Source organism: Nycticebus coucang, chromosome 18 (genome assembly GCF_027406575.1).
Source record: "Nycticebus coucang isolate mNycCou1 chromosome 18, mNycCou1.pri, whole genome shotgun sequence".
NCBI classification, from domain to species: Eukaryota; Metazoa; Chordata; class Mammalia; order Primates; family Lorisidae; genus Nycticebus; species Nycticebus coucang.
The window spans coordinates 6123751-6145655 of record NC_069797.1 but is presented as its reverse complement, the minus strand read 5'-3'; the positions used below and the strand labels follow the sequence as shown (position 1 = coordinate 6145655).

At 41.7% G+C, this 21905-nt stretch overlaps 1 protein-coding gene across 1 annotated transcript in view; it reads right to left on the bottom strand.

Annotated features, from left to right (window-relative positions):
- The window catches only part of LOC128570256 (laminin subunit alpha-1-like), a 96026-nt gene that overhangs the window by 44103 nt on the left and 30018 nt on the right, over positions 1–21905 (bottom strand). The window contains 6 exon segments of the mRNA XM_053569207.1: positions 5233–5383; positions 9292–9404; positions 11085–11214; positions 12884–12930; positions 12932–13073; positions 13725–13876. Of these exon segments, the coding sequence (XP_053425182.1) occupies positions 5233–5383; positions 9292–9404; positions 11085–11214; positions 12884–12930; positions 12932–13073; positions 13725–13876 (735 nt within the window).

Here is a 21905-nt window from a genome sequence, read left to right as displayed (position 1 = left end):
AACCAGAATAGATCAACACCCCCAAGAAAAGATATGGCAGATGTAACTGAAGATCCCACTCATAAACAGCTGGCCAAGATGTCAGAAATCGAATTCAGAACTTGGATTGCAAACAAGATTAATAGAATGGAAGAAAATTTGGAATTAGAAATTCGAGGAGCAATTCAAAACTTATCTCAAGAATTTAACAAATTTAAAGACAAAACCACCAAACATTTTGATGCAATGAAGCAAGAATTTGCAGCCCTCAAAGATCTGAAAAATACAGTAGAATCCCTCAGTAACAGAGTGGAGCAAGCAGAAAAAAGGATTTCTGATATTGAAGACAAAGCTTTTGAATGCTCCCAAAATCTCAAAGAGGAAGAGAAATGGAAAGCAAAAATGGATCATTCTCTCAGAGAGCTCTGGGATAATTCGAAGAAGGCTAAAATCCGCCTCATTGGAATCCCTGAAAGTGATGAAGTGGACTTACAAGGCACAGAGGCCCTTCTCCATGAAATTATGAAAGATACTTTTCCAGAGATGCCAAGAGATTCGAAAATTCACATAGCAGAAAGTTTCAGAACCCCAGCACAACTCAACCTGAATAAGACATCCCCCATGCATATCATAATTAACTTCGCTAAAGTTAATATGAAGGAGAAAATTCTGAAAGCAGACAGACGTAAGAAATCCATTACCTACAAAGTGAAGAAAACTAGAATGACTGAAGATCTCTCTGCTGAAACTTTTCAAGCCAGAAGAGAGTAGTCATCGACTTTTCATCTCCTAAAACAAATAACTTTCAACCCCATATAACGTATCCAGCTAAAGTGAGTTTCATTTATGATGGAGAAATGAAATACTTTAATAACATTCATATGTTGAAGAAATTTGCCATAACCAAACCAGCTCTTTAGGATATTTTCAGACCTATCCTCCATAATGAGCAGCCCAATCTTCTACAACTAAAGCAAACTCACTCAGAAACTTTTGATCAAACTCCAACTTCCACAGTGGTGAAAGTATTAAAAATGTCCACTGGACTTTCAAAAAACTCGATACCCAAAATTTTACCAGACTTATCAAAATTCTCCATTAAGTGAATGGCTTAAACTGTCCCCTAAAAAGGCACAGGTTATATGACTGGATACAAAAACTCAGGCCAGATATTTGCTGCATACAAGAATCGCATCTTACCTTAAAAGATAAATACAGACTCAGGGTGAAAGGATGATCGTCCATATTTCAGGCAAATGGTAATCAGAAAAAAGCAGGTGTTGCAATTCTATTTGCAGACAAAATAGGCTTTAAACCAACAAAAGGAAGGAAGGATAAGAATGGTCACTTCATATGTGTTAAGGGTAATACTCAATATGATTAAATTTCAATTATTAATATCTATGCACTCAACCATAACGCACCTCAATTTATAAAAGAAACTCTAACAGACATGAGCAACTTGATTTCCTCCAGCTTCATAATAGTCAGAAATTTCAACACTCCTTGGCAGTGTTGGATAGATCCTCCAATAAGCAGCTGAGCAAAGAAATTTTAGAATCCAACATTTGGATTTATCAGACATCTACAGAACATTTCATCCCAACAAAACTGAATACACATACTTCTCATCAGCCCATGAAACATACTCCAACATTGATCACATCTTAGGTCACAAGCCTAACCTCAGTAAATTTAAAGGAATAGAAATTATTCCTTGCATCTTCTCGGAGCACCATGGAATAAAATTTGAACTCAGTAACAACAGTAATCTGCACACTCATACAAAAATATGGAACCTAAATAACCTTATGCTGAATGATAGCTGGGTCACAGATAACATTAAGAAGGAAACTGCCAAAGTTTTGGAACAAAATGGCAATGAAGAAACAAATTATCAGAACCTCTGGGATACCGCGAAGGCAGTCCTAAGAGGGAAATGTATAGCACTGCAAGCCTTTCTCCAGAGAACGGTAAGAAAGGAAGTTAACAACTTAATAGGACATCTCAAGTAACTGGAAAAGAAAGAACATTTCAACCCCAAACCCAGTAGAAGAAAAGAAAAAAAACAAAATTAGAGCAGAATTAAATGAAATTGAAAACAAAAGAATTATACAACAGATCAATAAATCAAAAAGTTGTTTTTTTGAAAAGGTCAATAAAATAGATAAACCTTTGGCCAACATAACCAGGAAAAAAAGAGTAAAATCTCTAATTTCATCAATCAGAAACAACAAAGACGAAATAACAACAGACTTTCAGAAATTCAAAAAATCCTTAATGAGTATTACAAGAAACTTTATTCTCAGAAATATCAAAATCTGAAGGAAATTGACCAATACTTGGAAGCATGTCACCTTCCAAGACTTAGCCAGAGTCAAGTGGAAATGCTGAACAGGCCCATATCAAGTTCTGAAATAGCATCAACCATACAAAATCTCCCTAAAAAGTAAAGCCCAGGAGCAGATGGTTTCACATCAGAATTCTACCAAACCTTTAAAGAAGAATGAGTACCGATGTTACCCAACCTGTTCCAAAATATACAAAAAGGAAGACTACACAACATGTTCTATGAAGCAAACATCACCCTGATTCCCAAACCAGGAAAAGACCCAACAAGAAAAGAAATTTATAGACCAATATCACTAACAAATATAGATGCAAAAATGTTCAACAAGATCCTAACAAACAGAATCCAGCAACACATCAAACAAATTATACATCATGACCAAGTTGGTTTTATCCCAGGGTCTCAAAGGCTGGTTCAATATACGTAAATCTATAAATATAATTCAGCACATAAACAAATTAAAAAACAAAGACTATATGATTCTCTCAATTGATGCAGAAAAAGTTTTTGATAATATCCAGCTCCCCTTCAAGATGAGAACACTTAAGAAAATTGGTATAGAAGGGACATTTCTTAAACTGATGGAGGCCATCTACAGCAAATCCATAGCCAATATCGTATTGAATGCAGTTAAATTGAAATCATTTGCACTCAGAACAGGAACCAGACAAGGCTGCCCATTGTCTCCACTGCTCTTTAACATTGTAATGGAGGTTTTAGCCATTGCAATTACGGAAGAAAAGGCGATCAAAGGTATCCATATAGGGTCAGAAGAAATCAAACATTTGCTCTTCACAGATGATATGATTGTTTATCTGGAAAACACCAGGGATTCTACTACAAAACTCTTAGAAGTGATCAAGGAATACAGCAGCATCCCAGGTTACAAAATCAACATTCATAAATCGGTAGCCTTTATATATACCAACAATAGTCAAGCTGAAGAAACAATTAAGTATGCTATTTATTCACAGTAGTGCCAAAGAGATGAAATATTTGAGAGTTTATCTAACAAAGGACATGAAAGATTTCTATAAAGAGAACTATGAAACTCTAAGAAAAGAAATAGCTGAAAATGTTAACAAATGGAAAAATATACCATGCTCATGGCTGGGAAGAATCAACATGGTAAAAATGTTCATACTTCCCAAAGCAATATACAATTTTAAAGCAATCCCTATTAAAGCTCCAAAAATAATACTTTTTTTTTTATATGGAATCAGAAAAAACATCGAATAGCCAAGACATTACTCAGAAATAAAAACAAAGCAGGAGGAATCACGCTACCGGGCCTCAGACTATACTATAAATCGATAGAGATCAAAACAGCATGGTACTGGCACAAAAACAGAGAAGTAAATATCTGAAAAGAATAGAGAACCAAGAGACGAATCCACCAGCTTAACATTATGTGATCTTTGACAAGGCAATTAAAAACATTCAGTGGTTAAAAGATTCCCTATTTAACAAATAGTGCTGGGTGAACTGGCTGGCAACCTGTAGAAGACTGAAACTGGACCCATACCTTTCACCATTAACTAAGATAGACTCTCACTGGGATAAAAATTTAAATTTAAGACATGAAACTATAAAAATACTAGAAGAAAGTGCATGAAAACCTTTTTCAAGAAAACCCTTGAAAAAATTGGTCTGGGTGAGCATTTTATGAGGCGGACTCCCCAGGCAATTGAAGCAGCTTCAAAAATACACTACTGCGACCCGATCAAACTAAAAAGCTTCTGCACAGCCAAGAACACAGTAAGTAAAGCAAGAAGACAGCCCTCAGAATGGAAGAAGATATTTGCAGGTTATGTATCCGACAAAGGTTTAATAACCAGAATCCACAGATAACTCAAATATATAAGCAAGAAGAGAACAAGTGATCCCATTGCAGGCTGGGCAAGGGACTTGAAGAGAAACTTCTCTGAAGAAGATAGGTGCATGGCCTACAGACATATGAAAAAATGCTCATCATCTATAATCATTAGAGAAATGCAAATCAAAACTACTTTGAGATATCATCTAACTCCAGTAAGATTAGCCCATATCACAAAATCCAAAGAGCAGAGATGTTAGCCTGGATGTGGAGAAAAGGGAACACTTCTACACTGCTGGTGGGAATGCAAATTAATTCATTGCTTTTGGAAAGATGTTTGGAGAACACTTAAGAGATCTAAAATAGATATGCCATTCAATCCTATAATTCCTCTACCAGGTATATACCCAGAAGACCAAAAATCACACTAAAACAAAGATATGTGTACCAGAATGTTTACTGCATTCCAATTCATAATTGCTAAGTCATAGAAAAAGCCGAAGTGCCCATTGATCCATGAATGGATTAATAAATTGTGGTATATGTACACCACGGAATATTATGCAGCCTTAAAGAAAGATGGAGACTTTACCTCTTTCATGTTTACATGAATGGAGCTAAAACACATTCTTCTTAGTAAAGTATCTCAGGAATCGAAGAAAAAGTATCCAATATACCAAGCCCTACTATGAAACTAATTTATGGCTTTTATATGAAAGCTATAACCCAGTTATAACCCAAGAATATGAGGAAGGGGGAGAGGGAGGAGAGGGAGGGAGGAAGGGGGTGGAGGAAGCGTGACTGGTGGGATTACACCTGTGGTGCATCTTACAACGGTACATGCAAAACTTAGTAAATATAGAATGTAAATGTCTTAACACAATAACTAAGAAAATGCCAGGAAGGCTATGTTAACCAGTGTGATGAAAATATGTCAAACGGTCTATAAAACTAGTCAATCATGACATGGGGATTGACATCCCCATGATGGCATTAATGTACACAGTTATGATTTAATAAAAAAAGGGGGGGGCATAATGGAGTGAGCCCCAGTGACAGGCGGGCCACAGGCCTCTTGGGGACTTACCGTGTGCCACTTGCCATCACTGAGCAGCGCCAAGTGGGATACCTTTGTTCTGCCTTTGTCGAGATCAAAGATGAAGTAGAGGTGGCCGCCGTGCAGCTGCAGCGTGGCGTAGTCCACCTGGTTCTGGTGAGCCACGTAATAGACAAGGCCGCTGGAGGTGAAGGTGCAAAGGCTCAGCTGCACCGAGAATTTGGGGGACAGGAGCCTTACTCAGGAAGGAGTAACCTCAGAGAGAGAAGCTGGAAGTCCTCCCAGCATTTACATGGAACATCTCAGGAGAGGCATCGTCCATTCATTCACGCACACGTTCATTTAATAAATGGTTAGCATGTCCCTGTGTCTGTCAGAGCTTTTCTGGGATGAAGATAGAGCAATGAACAAAGAGGGCGATCCCTTCTCCTGGTACTGACACCAGAGATGCATCAGGGAGCCATGGTTTCATCCCACAGAGGCTCCACTAAGTAGTCAGACAATTCTGGAAGATGCTACTTCAGCTGAGAGCTTTCCAAAGCAGCAAGCCCCACAGAGCTGAGCAGGAAAAGTCATCACCCTGGGTGAGGGTGACACAGAGCCCGTCAAATTAATTTGCTTATGGTCAGCTGCCAGGAACTCCACCTGTGGCCACGTGGGGGTGGAGGGAAGTGGCATCAGGCCTTTCTCAGAGGGACTACCATGGTCAGTTGCTGGAGCACACAGGGAAAGAGGGAGGGAGGGGCTCCTCTGTCCTGCTGGGGAGGAGCTGGGTGTATTCGGACTTTATTTTAAACACAGTGGGAAGTTACAGGTTTAGAGGAGGAAGTGAGTGTGACTTGATTGACATCTTTAAAAGATCCTCTGGTGTGAAGAACAAGTCAGGTGAAACAGGGTCACCAGGCAGCTGTCACAATGGTCCACACGGACAAGGGGGCTTACTTAGACCAGGTGGCAGTGGGGACACAGAGGAGCTGAACTGATGCAGGGAAAGTTCTGGAGAAAGAAGTAAGAGGGGTCTCTGACAGACTCGGTTCAGGGAGTGAAAAAAAATAGTAAAATAATCTGTAGGTCTAGGCTTTGGTGCTGACATGGTAAAGAGCAGCAGGGCAGGTCTGGGGAGGAGGGAAGTCCCTGCTGCTGGGTGAGGCTCACTGTCCCTGTACCCCTGATTCCCCCCAGAGGTGTCACAGAGGACAGGAGGGTGTTTCCCTATCTAGGTGGTATTTTAAAACCACTGGAACTCAGCCACCCCAGGAGGATGTGTGGGATGGACCAGGCAAAGGAGACTGAGTGAGGCACAGGCAGAGAGCCAGAGGGCCGTGGCGGGGGTCCAGGAGAGCCAGGCTGAGTGGCCAGCAAGTCAGTTTGAGGGCCCAGAGGGGAGCAGGGGAGGCTGATTGAGTGGTTAAAGGAGAATGATCCCTGATGGAAGGACAGACAGCCACGTAAGGCCACTCTTCCAGAAGGCCTGCTGTGAGACAGAGCTACACTACAGGACATGTGTGTGGAGGTGAGTGTCAAGCCTCCGGGGGAGTCTCTGTCTCAGAAGTTAGGGTTCTAGAGCGGGGACAGAACATAGCAACTCCAGCAGACCCCTTATCCATGGTTAACCACAGTCAACCAAGGCAGCAGGTCCACGTGTCTACGCCACCTGCATGCTCACTCAGTAGTTTTGCTTCGGTCCTCAGATCACCTGTAGTGGATCACACTGCTTGTGTTCCAGGCACCCTTGTTTTACTGAACAATTGCCCCATAGCACAACAGGAGTGATGCCAACATATCCTTTTAGTTGGCTCCATTAATAGCTACTTGTTGTTACTCTCTTCCTGTGCCTAACTTATAAATTCAACTTTATCCTAGGTGTGCACATATAGGAGAAAACAGTGCATGGAGGGTTCAGTACCATCCGTGGTTTCATGCTTCCACGGAGGTCTCAGGATGAGCGTCCCCTGCACAGGCACAGATGCTGGAGCCACAAGGCCAGGTTTGAACCCACATCTACCATTTACTGGCTATATGACTTTGAGCTCCCTGTGCCTCCATGTCTTTACCTATAAAATAATGATAACAAGAATATCTTCCGGCCAGCATGGTGGCTCACGCCTGTAATCCCAGCACTCTGGGAGGTTGAGGCGGGTGGATTGTCTGAGCTCAAAGGTTCAAGACCAGCCTGAGCCAGAGCAAGACTTTGTCTTTGAAAATAGCCAGGCATTGTGCTGGGCACCTGTAGTCCCAGCTACTTGAGGCAAGGGAATCACTTGAGCCCAAGAGTTTGAAGTTGCTGTGAGCTATGACACCACAGTACTCTACCCAGGTGACAAAGTGAGACTCTGTCTCAAAGAACAAAAAAAAAACCCCAACTTCCTCATAGGGTAACTGTCACAAGTATATCTTGTTATCTGAGTGAAATAGCGAGCTGATATCCAGTACAGGGGTTTGCTGCTCTTCTATGACTGAGGATAAAAGGCTGACGGGGCTGTGTCTGGTGGGAGTCGTGCATTAGGGAGAGAGGACTGACTTCTGCACATGTCCGAGTGAGGAGAGGAGTAATGGGGTCCAGAGGGCAGAACCCTCCATCCATGCAGCAGAAGGGACTCAGGGCCGGGAACAAAGCCAGCGGCTGCTCTCCAGTTCTGTCCTCTCAATGAGGCAAGTCACTAGCTGGGGTGTGAAGAGAGGTAGGGGGGTACGTAAGGCTTTGACATAGAAAAGTTATGAGTGGCGCAGTGGCTTCTGCCTGAAATCACAGCACTGTGGAAGGCTGAGGCAGGAGGATTTCTTGAGCTCAGGAGTTCAAGACCAGCCTGAGGAAGAGGAAGACCCCGTCTGTACTAAAAATAGGTGAACTACTGGGCTTTGTGGTGGGTACTTCTAGTCCCTGCTACTCAGAAGACTGAGGCAGGAGGATTGCTTGAGTCCAGGAGTTTGAGGTTGCTGTGAGCTATGACACCATGGCACTACAGACTGGGGCAACTGAGTGAGACTGTCTCAAAAAACGAAAGTGAGCAATGATGAGTAAGGAGTTATGGAAAATAAACCGTGAGGACACTGGGGAATGTGCCAGCTCTCCACACAGTTTGGAGGCTCTGCCTGAGATTGGTGGCCATGGAGTTGAAGTCAGACCAGCCTGGGTCCCAGCATGGAGAAGGCGAAGTGCTGGGTTTCACCTGGGCTCCTGCAGTGGAGCAGCTGGGTGGTGGTGGTGAGGGAGTTTGCAGTGGCACACTTGTGACAGTGGCCTGGACCCCCTCAGAAGGAGATGAAGCCTAGAGGCCTCCACATCACGGAAGCACTGTAGGACCAGGAAGGGGAAAGATGAGGAGGAAGATGTTGGCTAACAGGAGGCTGCTACAGTCCAGACTGGGAAGGGGGACGGACTCTTATAAAGAAGTCACAGGTCTGCCTGTGGGAGCAGCTGGAACCAGAACACTGAAAGGTTAGGGGCATGGAGGCTGGTGAAGTCCCAGAGAGCAAAAGCAGGAGCTGCAAAAGAGTGAAGGTAAGCCTGGGTCTGAGCCGTGTGTGCAAGGAAAGGCCCAGAGTGCTGCAGGGCTGTGGGTAGGCCTGGGGTGATCTGAGGGCTGAAAGACAGAGGAGCTGCAGGCCTGGAGATTAGTGGAACAGCAGGATTCCCAGCAGGTGCAAAGGCCATAGGAACATAGAGCACTACAGATTTGGGGACCATAGCGAAACATTTGGGGAGACAACTGAATCTGACTAGTGAATGCTCAAAGTAGAAGGAAGTGGAAGGCCAGATGATGCTTGATCCGGGCTTGGGATTCCAGAAGGAAGACTGATTCAGATAGCCACATGCCTCCCTACATACACAGAGGGGCAGTAAGCTGCCGACATCCAGGAGGGGTAAGGCGGAGCCCACAGCAGCCCCACTTAACCACGGTTAAGGCGTAGGGTCTGTACCCACACTGCTCCTGTCTCTGCCTTTACACAGCTGCTGTTTGGTTGCAAGTCAGCTCCCAATCATCAAATGAAAACGTTCTTTTGGAGAAGACCCTGTTGCTGAAGAACAGCCCTATGACTCATTCATCCATGAGACACGCCCCATAGGGACCCCTTAACAATACCTACCTCTTCCTGATGCCAGACTTATTGAAAGGCAATGCCACGTGGCTGCTCTGCGTCAGGCCGAACTGGTGGGTGCCGGGCACATACTCTAGAGGGGCGTAAACAGCACACTGCTCCTGAAAGGGACGCATGGGGACACTCAGCCACCTGCAGCCACGGCCCTGCTAACACGTGTTTCTTCCATGAGGAAAACACCTCAGAAGCCATCATCTCAGGGCACAGCACCATGAATGGGTGTCCGCACTCCCTTCATCTTCAGTTTCGGTGAGGCCCTGGTCAGCCCTTACCTCTCACATTAATCAGATGATTAGACAGAGGTGCCTGAAGCCATCTAAAGTTCACTTAAATTCAAAGGGACGCTGAAGTCCCTCTCCCAATTTTCAACAGCCCTAAGGGCAGAGGCCTTGCCATGTTCTCTCCACCCCCATCATGGTCCCAGTCTTTGGGAATGGCCCTGAGGACACAGCAGCCCAGGGTCCGCACAGCACAGGCACCGGGAAACTGGAAGAGCCCACAGGTGTCGGGTTTCACAGGTCTCACGAGGCTCAGAGTTCTATGCATCTGAGTTCACATCGACAGGAACAAGGTGCAGATAAGAGGAGTGGGTGGGAAGAGCTCCTAGACCCTGGGGCAGGGGATAGGGACCCAGGGACAGTGCCACAGCCGTGTTCAGGCTGCCAGACCGTGCCCAAGGCAGATGCCACCGCAAAAAACCATCGTGAACTCAAAGACAGGCCTTGCTTGGAAAGCACTGCTTTGGGTCAATTGCATCATCTTTTAAATTATTCGAGTGCACGCTTTGGACCAAGAAATAGAAGGGGGATGAAATGGAAAATAACAGCGATTAAAAAGTGCTTGCCCCAAACTGGCTTTTCCTAAGTGAATTAAATCTCTTAAAATTTTTTTAAGCAATGAAGGTATGTACAATGGCTTACATTAAGTACATATTTTCATGATTTCCTGCTTATATCTAAACCAGTGTTTCAACCTTTTTTATCTCAGAGCATACTCCAACCTAGACTAAACTTCCGTGGCACACTTAAATTATGTTGATGAAAAACGAGTAACAAAAAGAATATACTTACTGTGCTTTGAGCTTCTTTCAAAAATAATTTAATTCATGATCTTTAAAAATTTTCCCAGTATGCCTAAGATCCTCTCATGGCACACCGGATGAAAATCACTGATCTAGGCTGGGGGTGTGGCTCATGCCTGTAATCCCAGCACTCTGGGAGGCCAAGAAAGGTAGGTGGATTGACTGAGCTCAGGAGCTCCAGACCAGCCTGACCAAGAGGCTGGTCTCTACCCCACCTCTACTAAAAATAGAAAAACTAGCTGGGCGCTGTAACAGGTGCCTGTAGTCCCAGCTACTTGGGAAGCTGAGGCAAGAGGATGGCTTAAATCCAAGAGGTTAAGGTTGCTATGAGCTATGATGACACCATGGCATTCAACCCAGGGTGACAGAGTGAGACTCTGTCTCACACACACCCCCAAAAGAGAGAAAATCACTGATCTAAAGTGATAATAAATCCTTCTAGGACCTTTGCCGAAAAGCTTGCTGTGTGTCAGTTAGGGTCCCTGAGCATTGGGGCCTGCAACCCAGAAATGATGGGCCATGTAACCCATCAGTTTGCTGGGAGCACCTTCCAACACCCTGTGCTGCTCTGATTGTTATCACAGCCCCAGCTCCTCCTCTTGCAATACCTTTATCACCAGGCCCTATTTTAACCCCCTCTGGCCTCCTCTTGCCTTTTTTGACAGGACCTAAGGAACATCATTAAGGAGGCTGCTCTCACCGGGAACACCTGGGGCTCTGGCAGGCACTCCCCGTCCTTGCCAAGAAAAGCCAGTTTAGGCCTTTGTGCAAGCAAGCAGGTGTCCAAGTCCACTTGTTCAGAGCCAACTGCGCTGGTGAAATCCAAAAGTCTAGGCACAAACAAGGGAGAGTTTCAAAATTAGGATATCACAAACCAGAAACTGTGTCATGTGATTAGTGTACAATTAAAATCCATAAGAAACAATGAATCGGGCGGCACGTGTGGCTCAAGGAGTAGGGCGCCGGTCCCATATGCCGGAGGTGGCGGGTTCAAACCCACCCCTGGCCAAAAACCACAAAAAAATAAATTAATTAATTAATTAAATAAATTAAAAAAAAAAGAAACAATGAATCTGTTTCTCGTGGAGTGATCAGAGTGACCATCCTTTACCATGCCTGAGAGCCTGGACAGATCATATTATACACAGGGATGTCCCAAAACTCATCAAACATAAAAAAAAGGGAAATTATAGCTGAATGCATCTTTATTCATAAAATATTCATTACACAATTTTACAAAATATTTACAAAATATTCTCTACATGTTGGCCACCTTTTTGTAAAATTTTGTAATGAACATTTTGTAAATAAAGGTATATTTAGCTATAATTTTCCACTTTTCCTATGCATGGTGACTTTTGGGACACCTGGTACTTTCTTGTTTGATGCTTCTTGAAAAACTACCCTAGGCCCTTCCAGTGCACCCTGCGAGAGCCGCTCCAGAGCTGACACACTTCCTGCAGCCTTCACTGGGCTGCCCTATGGCCACGTTCATGCTCTGGTTTCCACCTGTCTGCATAGTGGCCTCAGCTAAACACAAGGGAGGTCGTGGGCTTCTCTTGTCACACGCCCCTTCACTACACAGCTCCAGCACCAAGTCCTGCACCAGCATGTGACCCTGTGGCACTTTCCTGAACATGCCTGGGAACCACAAGAGATGTGGAGTCCACAGCCTCACAGCTTTAAGGAGCATGAAGATGACTCTCCAGTGAGGGAAAGAATGAACAGACAACAGGTGACTAAATATAAGTCTATAGAAATAGCTAAACCAAGGCTCCGACATTGTAATCATGTTGAAACCCATGAATACATTTGTATTCTTGCCAGGTTCAGGGACCCATAAGAGGTCATTTCATGGGGAAAGACGCTGTGATCATGAAAGGTCCAAGTCCTTGCTAAAGATCGAGTGGCAAGTCAGTGGTTTGGCGGGAGAGATCCCAATCTCTTCAGCTCACATCCAGTTTCCCCCAGGCAGACAATGGCCCTGCAGGACAGAGCATGCGTTGGGTCTGCTCAGCACGCTGACCATGGGCAGAGAGTCAGCAAGGAGGAATGAATCATCACAAGCCCACCACACAAGGGATGGAGGCTTCCAGTTCTTAATTATACAGTAATTGCTTTCAGGGGAACCATTAACAATCTGAAGCTGCTAGTAGCCTAATTGTAAAAACAATTCAGAAATTTGTATTACAAAATCTGTCTTCTTTTAAATGCGTGTCAAAAATATATTTAACCCCAGCTATTTATGGATAATTGTGTGTGGAGCTAATGTTCCTCATTTATTTGAAAGTGAGGTGACTGTACCTGTCAATCATTTGAATCCAATAAAGTCCATTTGTGGGGATTTCTATGATAGACAAATGGGGTTCATATGTTCTTCAGGAACTTATAAAATTTTAGGCAATCTCAAACAGCAAAATTAGACTGCAGGTTAGCGTTAGCACTCACTGTTGAAGGTCAGAAAATGCAAAAACATGCAGAGAGCACAGTTTCACTTACTCCAGGTTAAAGATCAGGTTTCTGATGCAGCCATGGAACGAACGAGCTTCTCATTCTGAGCACCGAGGTCCCCTCACCCTCAGGAATGCCCCCTATGTACAGGTTGGACACATTTATAGTCCTGCTTTCTGCTAATGGACCCAAGTTAATTTCCACAGGATTGGTCTCATCCAATTTAACAGTGATAATTCTAAAAGATCAAAGGAGAAAATAAATAAAAATCTTTAACTATAGTAAAACAATGGCCCAATTTTAACACACAATCCCAGCAAAGTTCTTACTGAATAATAAAAGTTCCTGGAACACAAATTTTAATATGACGTGTCAGAGCAAAAAGGTGAATCTTAAAGATTAAAACTTACAACTGAAAATTCTTCAGCAATGAGTGCAAAGTTAACAAAAATCATTGAATTTGACTGCGTTTTTGACAGTTTTCTTTTACCTCTTTACCTATGATGAAAATGTCCAGTATACTTTTCAAATGTTTGCTCTAGAGTTCTGGAGGGAAATATACAGGAATGTTGACATAACCTACTTACTACTGAAATATTTACTATTGATATAATACCATTTATTAATGCCACAATGCTCTTTGCCACAGAATTAATCAAATATAATTTATATTGAGTTTCAAAAAAGGGCAAGGATAAAGTTGTTCAATTATAGAAATAGCACAAACATCTCATAAGGAGCTGTCTGCAAGGTTTGGCTTCTAGAACTATTTGGAATGCTAATCATGCCAGTCATTTAACTGCACAGGGTTCCAGGACAATGTTTCTGCTGGAAGCCCTGGTGAGGTCCCCACCCCCTCATGACACACACCTTGCTGTGGGGACAGTACCTCTGATTCCTAACCAAGGAGATGGAATGCGGCTGTCCATCGCTGTAGGTGCCTGTGGGAGAGTGTAGGAGGGCTTTCCTCAGGCTGGACCTGTCCCCAAGACTGATGTGAACCTCAACATGGCCCTGAATCAGCAGAATGGAGAAGAAGGGCTGGGGGCAGGAGTGCGCAGAGAATTAGCCAGAATAAAGCTCGTAAGTATAGGATTTAAAAAATTTCCATCATACAAAGGTAACGTGGGAATATTAACATCAAGCAAGCAATTCCTTAAGACTCTCATCATTGAACACAACTATTTTAAATTTATCGTGTTACTTTCTAATCCCTTCATGTAATTTACATTCTGCCTTATGCTGTTACCACTACACATACCACCACACGTCTCCATTTCTGCATTGCCTTCACACGGATTCTTTATTGCTACGTTATGTACAATAAGTAGACAGATTATAAATTTGTCTCTTTGATCAATAACATTTAAAGTAGTTTCAATTTTTTAATAATTGTTTATTATCATCCATATGAATATTTAAATTTTTTTGCCCGTGAAATTGTTTCTAACATTTCTAAAAGTAGAATTAAAGTTTGACAATGTTTAAAGCTCTTAAAATCATTTTGCCATATTGAACATAGGTGTAACAATTCATAATGCCACCAGCAGAACTGGAATGGGGGTGTTTCCCAATACCCTTGTTACTACTGGACGATATTACTCTGTTTTTGCTGGCTCAGAAACAGTCTGGCAGGTCTTCCAAAAGTCAAACATACAATTACCATATGATCAACAGCTCTTCTCCTAGGTATGCACTCAGAAGACTTGAAAACAGGGCCTCAAACACTTCCTGGCAGCATTATTCATAATAGCCAAAAAGCAGAAATCACCCCATGTGTCAAGGAAGCAAATGATAAACTGTGAGAGGTGCACACAGTGGGATACTAGTCAGCCATAAAAAGGAACAAAGATCTGGGCGGCGCCTGTGGCTCAAAGGAGTAGGGCGCCGGCCCCATATGCTGGAGGTGGCAAGTTCAAACCCAGCCCCAGCCAAAAATAAAAGAATGAAGAATTAAGACCTTACATACGACGGTGTGGACATACTCAAAGACGGGCTAGGTGAAGGACACGAGGATCACACCTGGTGTGACTCTATTCATATGGAACATCCAGAATAGGCAAATCTATCCTTAGAGACAAAATGCAGGGGTGGGGAGAGAGGGGCACAGGGAGTGACTGCTTAATGGTCCCAGACTGCTATTTTGGGTGATGAAAATGTTTAGAAATAAACAGAGAAGGTGGCCTTGCAGCACTGTAGGTGTGCTAAATGCTACTGACTTGTTTACTCTACAATGATTAATTTTATATAAATTTCAGGCTGGTTGTGGTGGCTCATGCCTGTAATCCTAGCACACTAGGAGGCTGAGGTGGGGGGATTGCTTGAGCTCATGAGTTCGAGACAAGTCTGAGCAAAAGGTGAGACCCCGTCTCTACTAAAATAGAAAAACTGAGGCAGGAGGATCACTGGAGCCCAAGTTGAAGGTTGCTGTGAGCTGTGATGCCATAGCACTCTACCCAGGGTGACAGTTGAGACTCTGTCTCAAAAAAAAAAAAAAAATTCAGTTCAACTGAAGTTCAAGAAGAACTGAAAAAAATATTAAAAAAAGAAATGATCAATTGAGTCCCAAACTGTCGCGGACCGCCAGTCGAATGAGTCTCAGTCCGAGGGCTTTCAGGGCGAACGGCTCAGGTTGATTGGAAGGTCGACGCAGGGTGATTTGACAGACTACTAGACACCACAAGTGATGAGGAAAGTAGCTGTAACTTTACTGAATTTTAAGAGTGTCTTTTATACATTTTTGACAAAGCATTACAAATCACAAAAGACATTTTTATGACTTGCAGGTGGTCACAAGTTCTTATCTTGTCTTACAAATGTAAGCATTCAACCATCTATCTTACACAGTGTTTTGCCCGCAAGGGGGAACAAAGGCAGCTGTGAGGTAGCTGATAAGCAGCAGTTACTTTTCAGCTTCCTTTATCTAAAGTTGAATGTGTTTTTTAACATACAACACTACTTTCTTTCATAGTTTTAGTTTCATGATTATATATAGTTGTTATGATTAGAGGTGTATTGTGAATCATATAAGTGATTAGAGTGTGAAGGAAACATGAGAAATAAAAGGATATTGTATGAAAACTAAACTATATTGAAAGTGAGGTTAGGAAAGACAAGGTTAGAGATAGGGGGAAAGGGTGGGTGGATATCAGGTTGGAAACATCTTGTTTGTGGTATTTACATTCTTTTGATGCACTGTATATTTTCAAGGTTTTGCTCTTTGGAGGGAGGTGGTTTATTTTTTCAAGGTTTTTGTTCTAAGGAAGTGGTTTCATTAGTAACACCTGGTTGCTTCCCCTTATCTAGGAATGTCAAGGCTTGTAACTTCTCTTAGTTCTGTAATTGTTCTCAGTTTCTTATGATCTCTTTTAAAAACAGCTGAACATATTCTTTTATGTATAATACTTGACTACTACTATATATTTTTACTCTAATTAGTAACTATATTTTGATTCATAGTTAATTGTTTATTAAACATTAAACTACTCTATTGATTTGTGTTACATATGAAAATTAGTGAAGTAAGACATTTTTCTAAGTAAAGTTTTACTAATTAGTGAAGTCAGATGTTTTTCTAAGTAAAGTTTTACTGCAGGAGGTGTCATGTTGGAACATCTTGTTTGCCGTGCCTGCATTCTCTCGATGTACTATTTCAATTCACTGACATTTATGGTGGGGACGTGCTGTTGTACAGGCTCTCTTGGAGCCACTGAGTCCGGCACAGCCATACTTGCTGTGTTTAATTGTGGATCAGTAAGTCACTGTGTTTATTCTTAGTTTCTCAAAACAATCAGGCAATAATCAGTCATTCAACTGAACAGACAGGTTTCAGGGTAAAGGTTTCTTAGGCTTTTATGCCGCACCTCATGACTTCCTACGTTCACTAAAAGGCATGCTAGGCAACTTATGCGCTGCTGTCGCAAGCCAGGGGGACTGGGGGCAACGCTCCGGGGAGCACTCACCGCCTTACCACAGTTTTTACAACGCGGACAGAGCCATCCCGCCACGGCTTGATGCCGGGGGTGCGGCATTTCCCCCCTTTTTGTTAATGAAACGTAGTTCAAAGAGGTCTTGGCGAACAGCCTTTAAGGAGGAAAAGACACAACGAAGGAGACAAGGTAACAGTAAAACAACACAGAATATCAGGCATCCAATAATAACAATAAACACAATGTACTGAATCCAAGATATAGGATTTAAAGACTTAAGATTGTCAGAGAGTGATTGAGCCAGAGCATCGAGAGATGTACTAGGTAGATGAGCTTCACTGATGGCAGTGATATCCTTTTGGAGGGTATGTAAGTCATGTGTAATATCATTATCTTTCCACACACCTTGTAAATGTGCCTTTGTTTTGTTCCAAGAGGTGGAGAGGTTATAAGGTAGGGGAGTGACACAGATAGCTGGAAAAGCAGAGTGACATCTAGTTTGAAGTTTATGTTGTATAAACTTTATATCTTGTCCTAGGGCTAAGACTACTTCTTCTAAGATGTTAAGTTTTGCTTCAAGTTTATTATCTATGCTGGCTTGAGTCATTAAAGCTAGAGTGATGTTGCTGCTGAGAGAATTAACAAAGTGAGCTGTGTGAACTTCTTGAACCAAAGCAGTAGTGGCTACCGCAAATGTTGTAACTATAGAAATTAAAGCTAAAATACCGAGAATTAAAGCAGCTATAAACCTCTTAGGTCGAATTAATTGATTAACAGTATGTAAAACTTGTAAAGCAGAATTATCATACCAAGGATTATCTTGTAAATCAACAGGTAATAGTACATAAGAGGGTCTTTTTACAATTAAAACAGAATTAAACAAGCGTTCATTAAACAAATCAGTAGAAGTAAGACAATTTGTAACTTTACAAGCGGTACAAGAAATATGATAAGAGTTTTTAGATTGTGTAATAGTTAAGTACTTATTTGAAGCTAAAAGTAGAGCATACGGATATCCAACACAAGTTCTTACTGACATTGCATTTGGTTTTGGCATATCAGGTTTTTTTTCTAAAATTAAGTTGGATGCAGCAACAAGTCTAAATAAGTCATAATGTATTTGAGTTTTATTTTTGTCTTGAGCGACCCATATGGGTTCAACTAAACCAGGTGTAAACCATCTGCGTATCGGTTGAGGGGTACTAGACCACTGATATTGATGATATTTATCTAATTGGTTTGATAGGTATTTATTATGATCATAACAGGAAGTAGGAGAATAGTCCCAGATGATTGTGTTTGAATTTATAGGAGAATGCTTGTTGGCGGCATCTGGGAATCCACAGGAAAGCCAAGTAGGTGTTTTAGTTAATGATGATTCCCAGAATTGATTTTTATCTCTATATTTTTCTTTACAGTTAGGGAGAGGTAACCAGTCCACAGACAAACAGGTTTCATTATAATTAGGACTTCCAATAGTTTGTAATTCATATTCCCAAACATAACGTCTATTTGCATCATGGGGATCTGGAGCATCAGTTAAGAATACTCTATAACTGGTAGACAAACAAAAAGGAGGTGTATTGTCCTTTAAGGTAAAGCAAATAGGTAATGAATCGGCTTTGCCAGTGAAATTAATTAAAGCCGCAGCATGATGTCTGGATTCTGAGTCAGTTAAACCTCCTAAGCGGATAGAATCATTAGAGAGAATTTTTATGGGGTCTGGATCTAGCCAGCCCACTGGGTGTAGCAGTGGAGGGTTAGGAACATAAGACCAATAAGCAGCACTTTCTACTTTAGGAGTAGAGATTAATGATAAAAATGCAACAAAGTACATTGTAGGGGTTAAAGGATTATTTTGAGACATGAGAAGTCGGTTAGCTTGTTTCACCAGGCCGCGGATCTGTGTCCATGTGATCTTGGAGGGTTTCGGTGACACTTCCACAGTCGTCCTCATCTGTGCAGATAGAATTTTCATTCGCCGCAGGCGTTGTCGTCTGCGTCGGGGTCTCCGGAGGAGCCGGTTTGATGAGCCGGTCCGGGATCCAGATAGGGGAGTCGGCATCCTGAGGAAAGACGCAAGCATAGCCTCGTCCCGAGGTTAACAATATATCAGGGCCCTTCCATTGGCCCGATAATAAATCTTTCCAGAGTACTTTTGGAAGGGTGGCAGCCGATTGCGGTTGCCAATGAGATAAAGCAGGAGTTAAATTATTAGAATTTACATTGAGATGGTTTAAAACAAATAAAGCATGAGTTAATATATGATGAGGAGAAAAATATTTATGAGCCTTTTGTAGACGTTCAATCTGTAATTTTAATATTTGATTAGTTCTTTCAACAATCGCCTGACCCTGAGGATTATAAGGAATCCCCGTAGAATGAGAAATTTTCCACTGTATACAAAATTGTTCAAATGCTCGAGAGGTATAAGCTGGAGCATTGTCTGTTTTTAATTGATGAGGAACACCTAGCTGCTGAAAGCAGTAAAATAGGTGCTGTACAACATCTTTGTAAGCCTCGCCAGATCTTGCAGAGGCACAGATATAATGAGAAAAGGTATCAACAGTAACATGTACATATTGTAGTTTTCCAAAATTAGACACATGTGTTACATCCATTTGCCATAATACATTGGGGCGTAAACCCCGAGGATTGACACCGAATTTTAAAGGATGATGAGTAATAGGACAGGCTTTACACTTTAAGACTATTTGTCTTGCCTGTTCTCTAGTAATTTGAAACATTTTTCTTAATGCGTTAGCATTTTGATGATGTAAGGCATGGCTTTCTTCAGCCTCAGTCACTGATGCCACCACGGTACGTGTTAACAAATCTGCAGTGGCGTTTCCTTGGGCCAAAGGGCCAGGTAAATTAGTATGTCCTCTTATGTGACCAATATAAAATTGATTATTTCTTTGTTGAATTAAAGTTTGTAATTTTTTTAATAAAGGTAAAATATTTGAGGTTCCTGTTAAAAGAGCAGTTTCAAGGGCTGGAAAAAGGGAAGCAATATACTTTGAGTCTGTGTACAAGTTAAATTTTTGTTTGAAATTATTAAAAGCTGAGATTAGAGCCCATAATTCTGTTTGTTGGGCAGAGGCTTGTGTAACCTCCTTAATAAGAGGAGACAGACCTGGACTAAAAACTACAGCCCGTCCTGTAGAGGAGCCATCTGTGAACAAGGTTATTGCATCAGACAGAGGCTGTTTGGAACACATAAGAGGAAACATAAGAGAAATTGTTTTTGTAAATTCAATTAAAGGATGTTTGGGATAATGATATAAAATTTGACCCGCGTAGCCTTGTAAGGCTAATACCCAATCATCATTATTCTGGAATAGTTGTTCTACTTGAGTTTTATTATAAGCAGTTACAATTACATGAGGATCTTTGCCAAATAACTCTCGTGATCTTTTTCTTCCTTTGTCAATTAATAAAGACACTAGGTATGGATAGTCAGCAACAATTTTTGTTTGAACATGTGGTAAATGAATCCATTCTAAAATACCTTCCTGCCACAAGCAAGCTGTAGGAGTATACTCAGTAGAAAAAATAAGTAGAGACCATGGATTTTGATAATTAATTTGTTTAACCCTAGCTTGGGTTAAAGCCTGTTCAACAACTTCTAAAGCCTGTAAGGCTTCTGGAGTTAAATGTCTAGGGGAACGGGGATTAGAGTCCCCCTGTAAGATAGTAAACAAAGGACTAAGGGTTCCTGTAGTAATTTTTAAAAAAGGCCGAATCCAATTTATTTCTCCCAGTAATTTTTGATAATCATTAAGAGTTTGTAATTTATCTCTTCGTATTTGAACTTTTTGTGGTGTGATGTAATCAGAATGAATCCATTGTCCCAGATAACTTAGTGGTTTATCTCTTTGAATTTTTTCTGGGGCAATTACTAAACCAAATTTAGTTAACTGTTCTATAGCCTTTTTTAGCATTAGCTGCACTTGTGACAGCTCAGGATGAGCTAGTAAGATATCATCCATATAATGAATTATGTAAGCACTAGGAAATTGCTTCCGTAGTGCTGCTAATGCAGCTGACACAAATTTTTGACATAAGGTAGGGCTGTTTTTCATGCCCTGTGGTAAAGTTTTCCATTGATATCGTTTAAATGGTTCCCGCAGGTTTAGAGAAGGAACACTGAAGGCAAAACGAGGGCAGTCATCAGGATGTAAATTAATAGTAAAGAAACAATCTTGTAAATCAATAATTATAAGTGACCATTGTTCAGGTACTGCTACAGGAGATGGGAGCCCAGGTTGAAGGGAGCCCATGTCTTCCATAATGGCATTTACTGCTCTTAAATCTTGTAAAAGTCTCCATTTGCCAGATTTTTTCTTAATGACAAACACAGGAGTGTTCCATGGACTAGTGGATTCCTCTAAATGTCCTTTATCTAATTGTTCTTGTACCAAAATTTGTAATGCCTGTAACTTTTCTGTTGTTAGGGGCCACTGACTAACCCACACAGGAACATCTGTTAACCATTTTATTTTACAGGCATAATTTTCTGCAGTGGCCCCTATGAAAAACACTGATCGTTCAGCTGATCACCTGTAACTAGTTTCATGTCTAGAACATGTAAAAGATCTCGTCCCCACAAAGTATAGGGTAGAGAGGGTAACACATAAGGTTGAAAGTAAATCTTCTTATCCTTATATTCACATAATAAATGGGATGTGCTTCGCATAACACCAGAGACAGAACCTAAACCAACTAATGAAGACCCGGTCCGATGGACCGGCCAGGATTTTGGCCAGTCAGAAGCTGCAATGCAAGTTACATCAGCTCCTGTGTCCATTAGCCCCTTAATGGGTCTGCCCTCAATTTTCATTTTTAATATTGGTCTGTCATATAAATCATGTATGAGAGCTACACAGTCTTGATCAGTGAATCCAAATTGACCCTCTCCCCTGGCATCATGTAAGTGATAGGTGGGAAGTGGTATATATGGTAACAACAATAACTGAGCAATTCTTTGTCCCTTATGAATTTGTGTAGTTTCTACTAAAGATTTTACCATGACTTTAATTGTATTTTCAGTATCAGAATCAATTACTCCTGGAATAACTTCAAAATGTTTGGTATGATTAGAACTACGACCTAATATAACACCAACTGTGCCTGGTAAC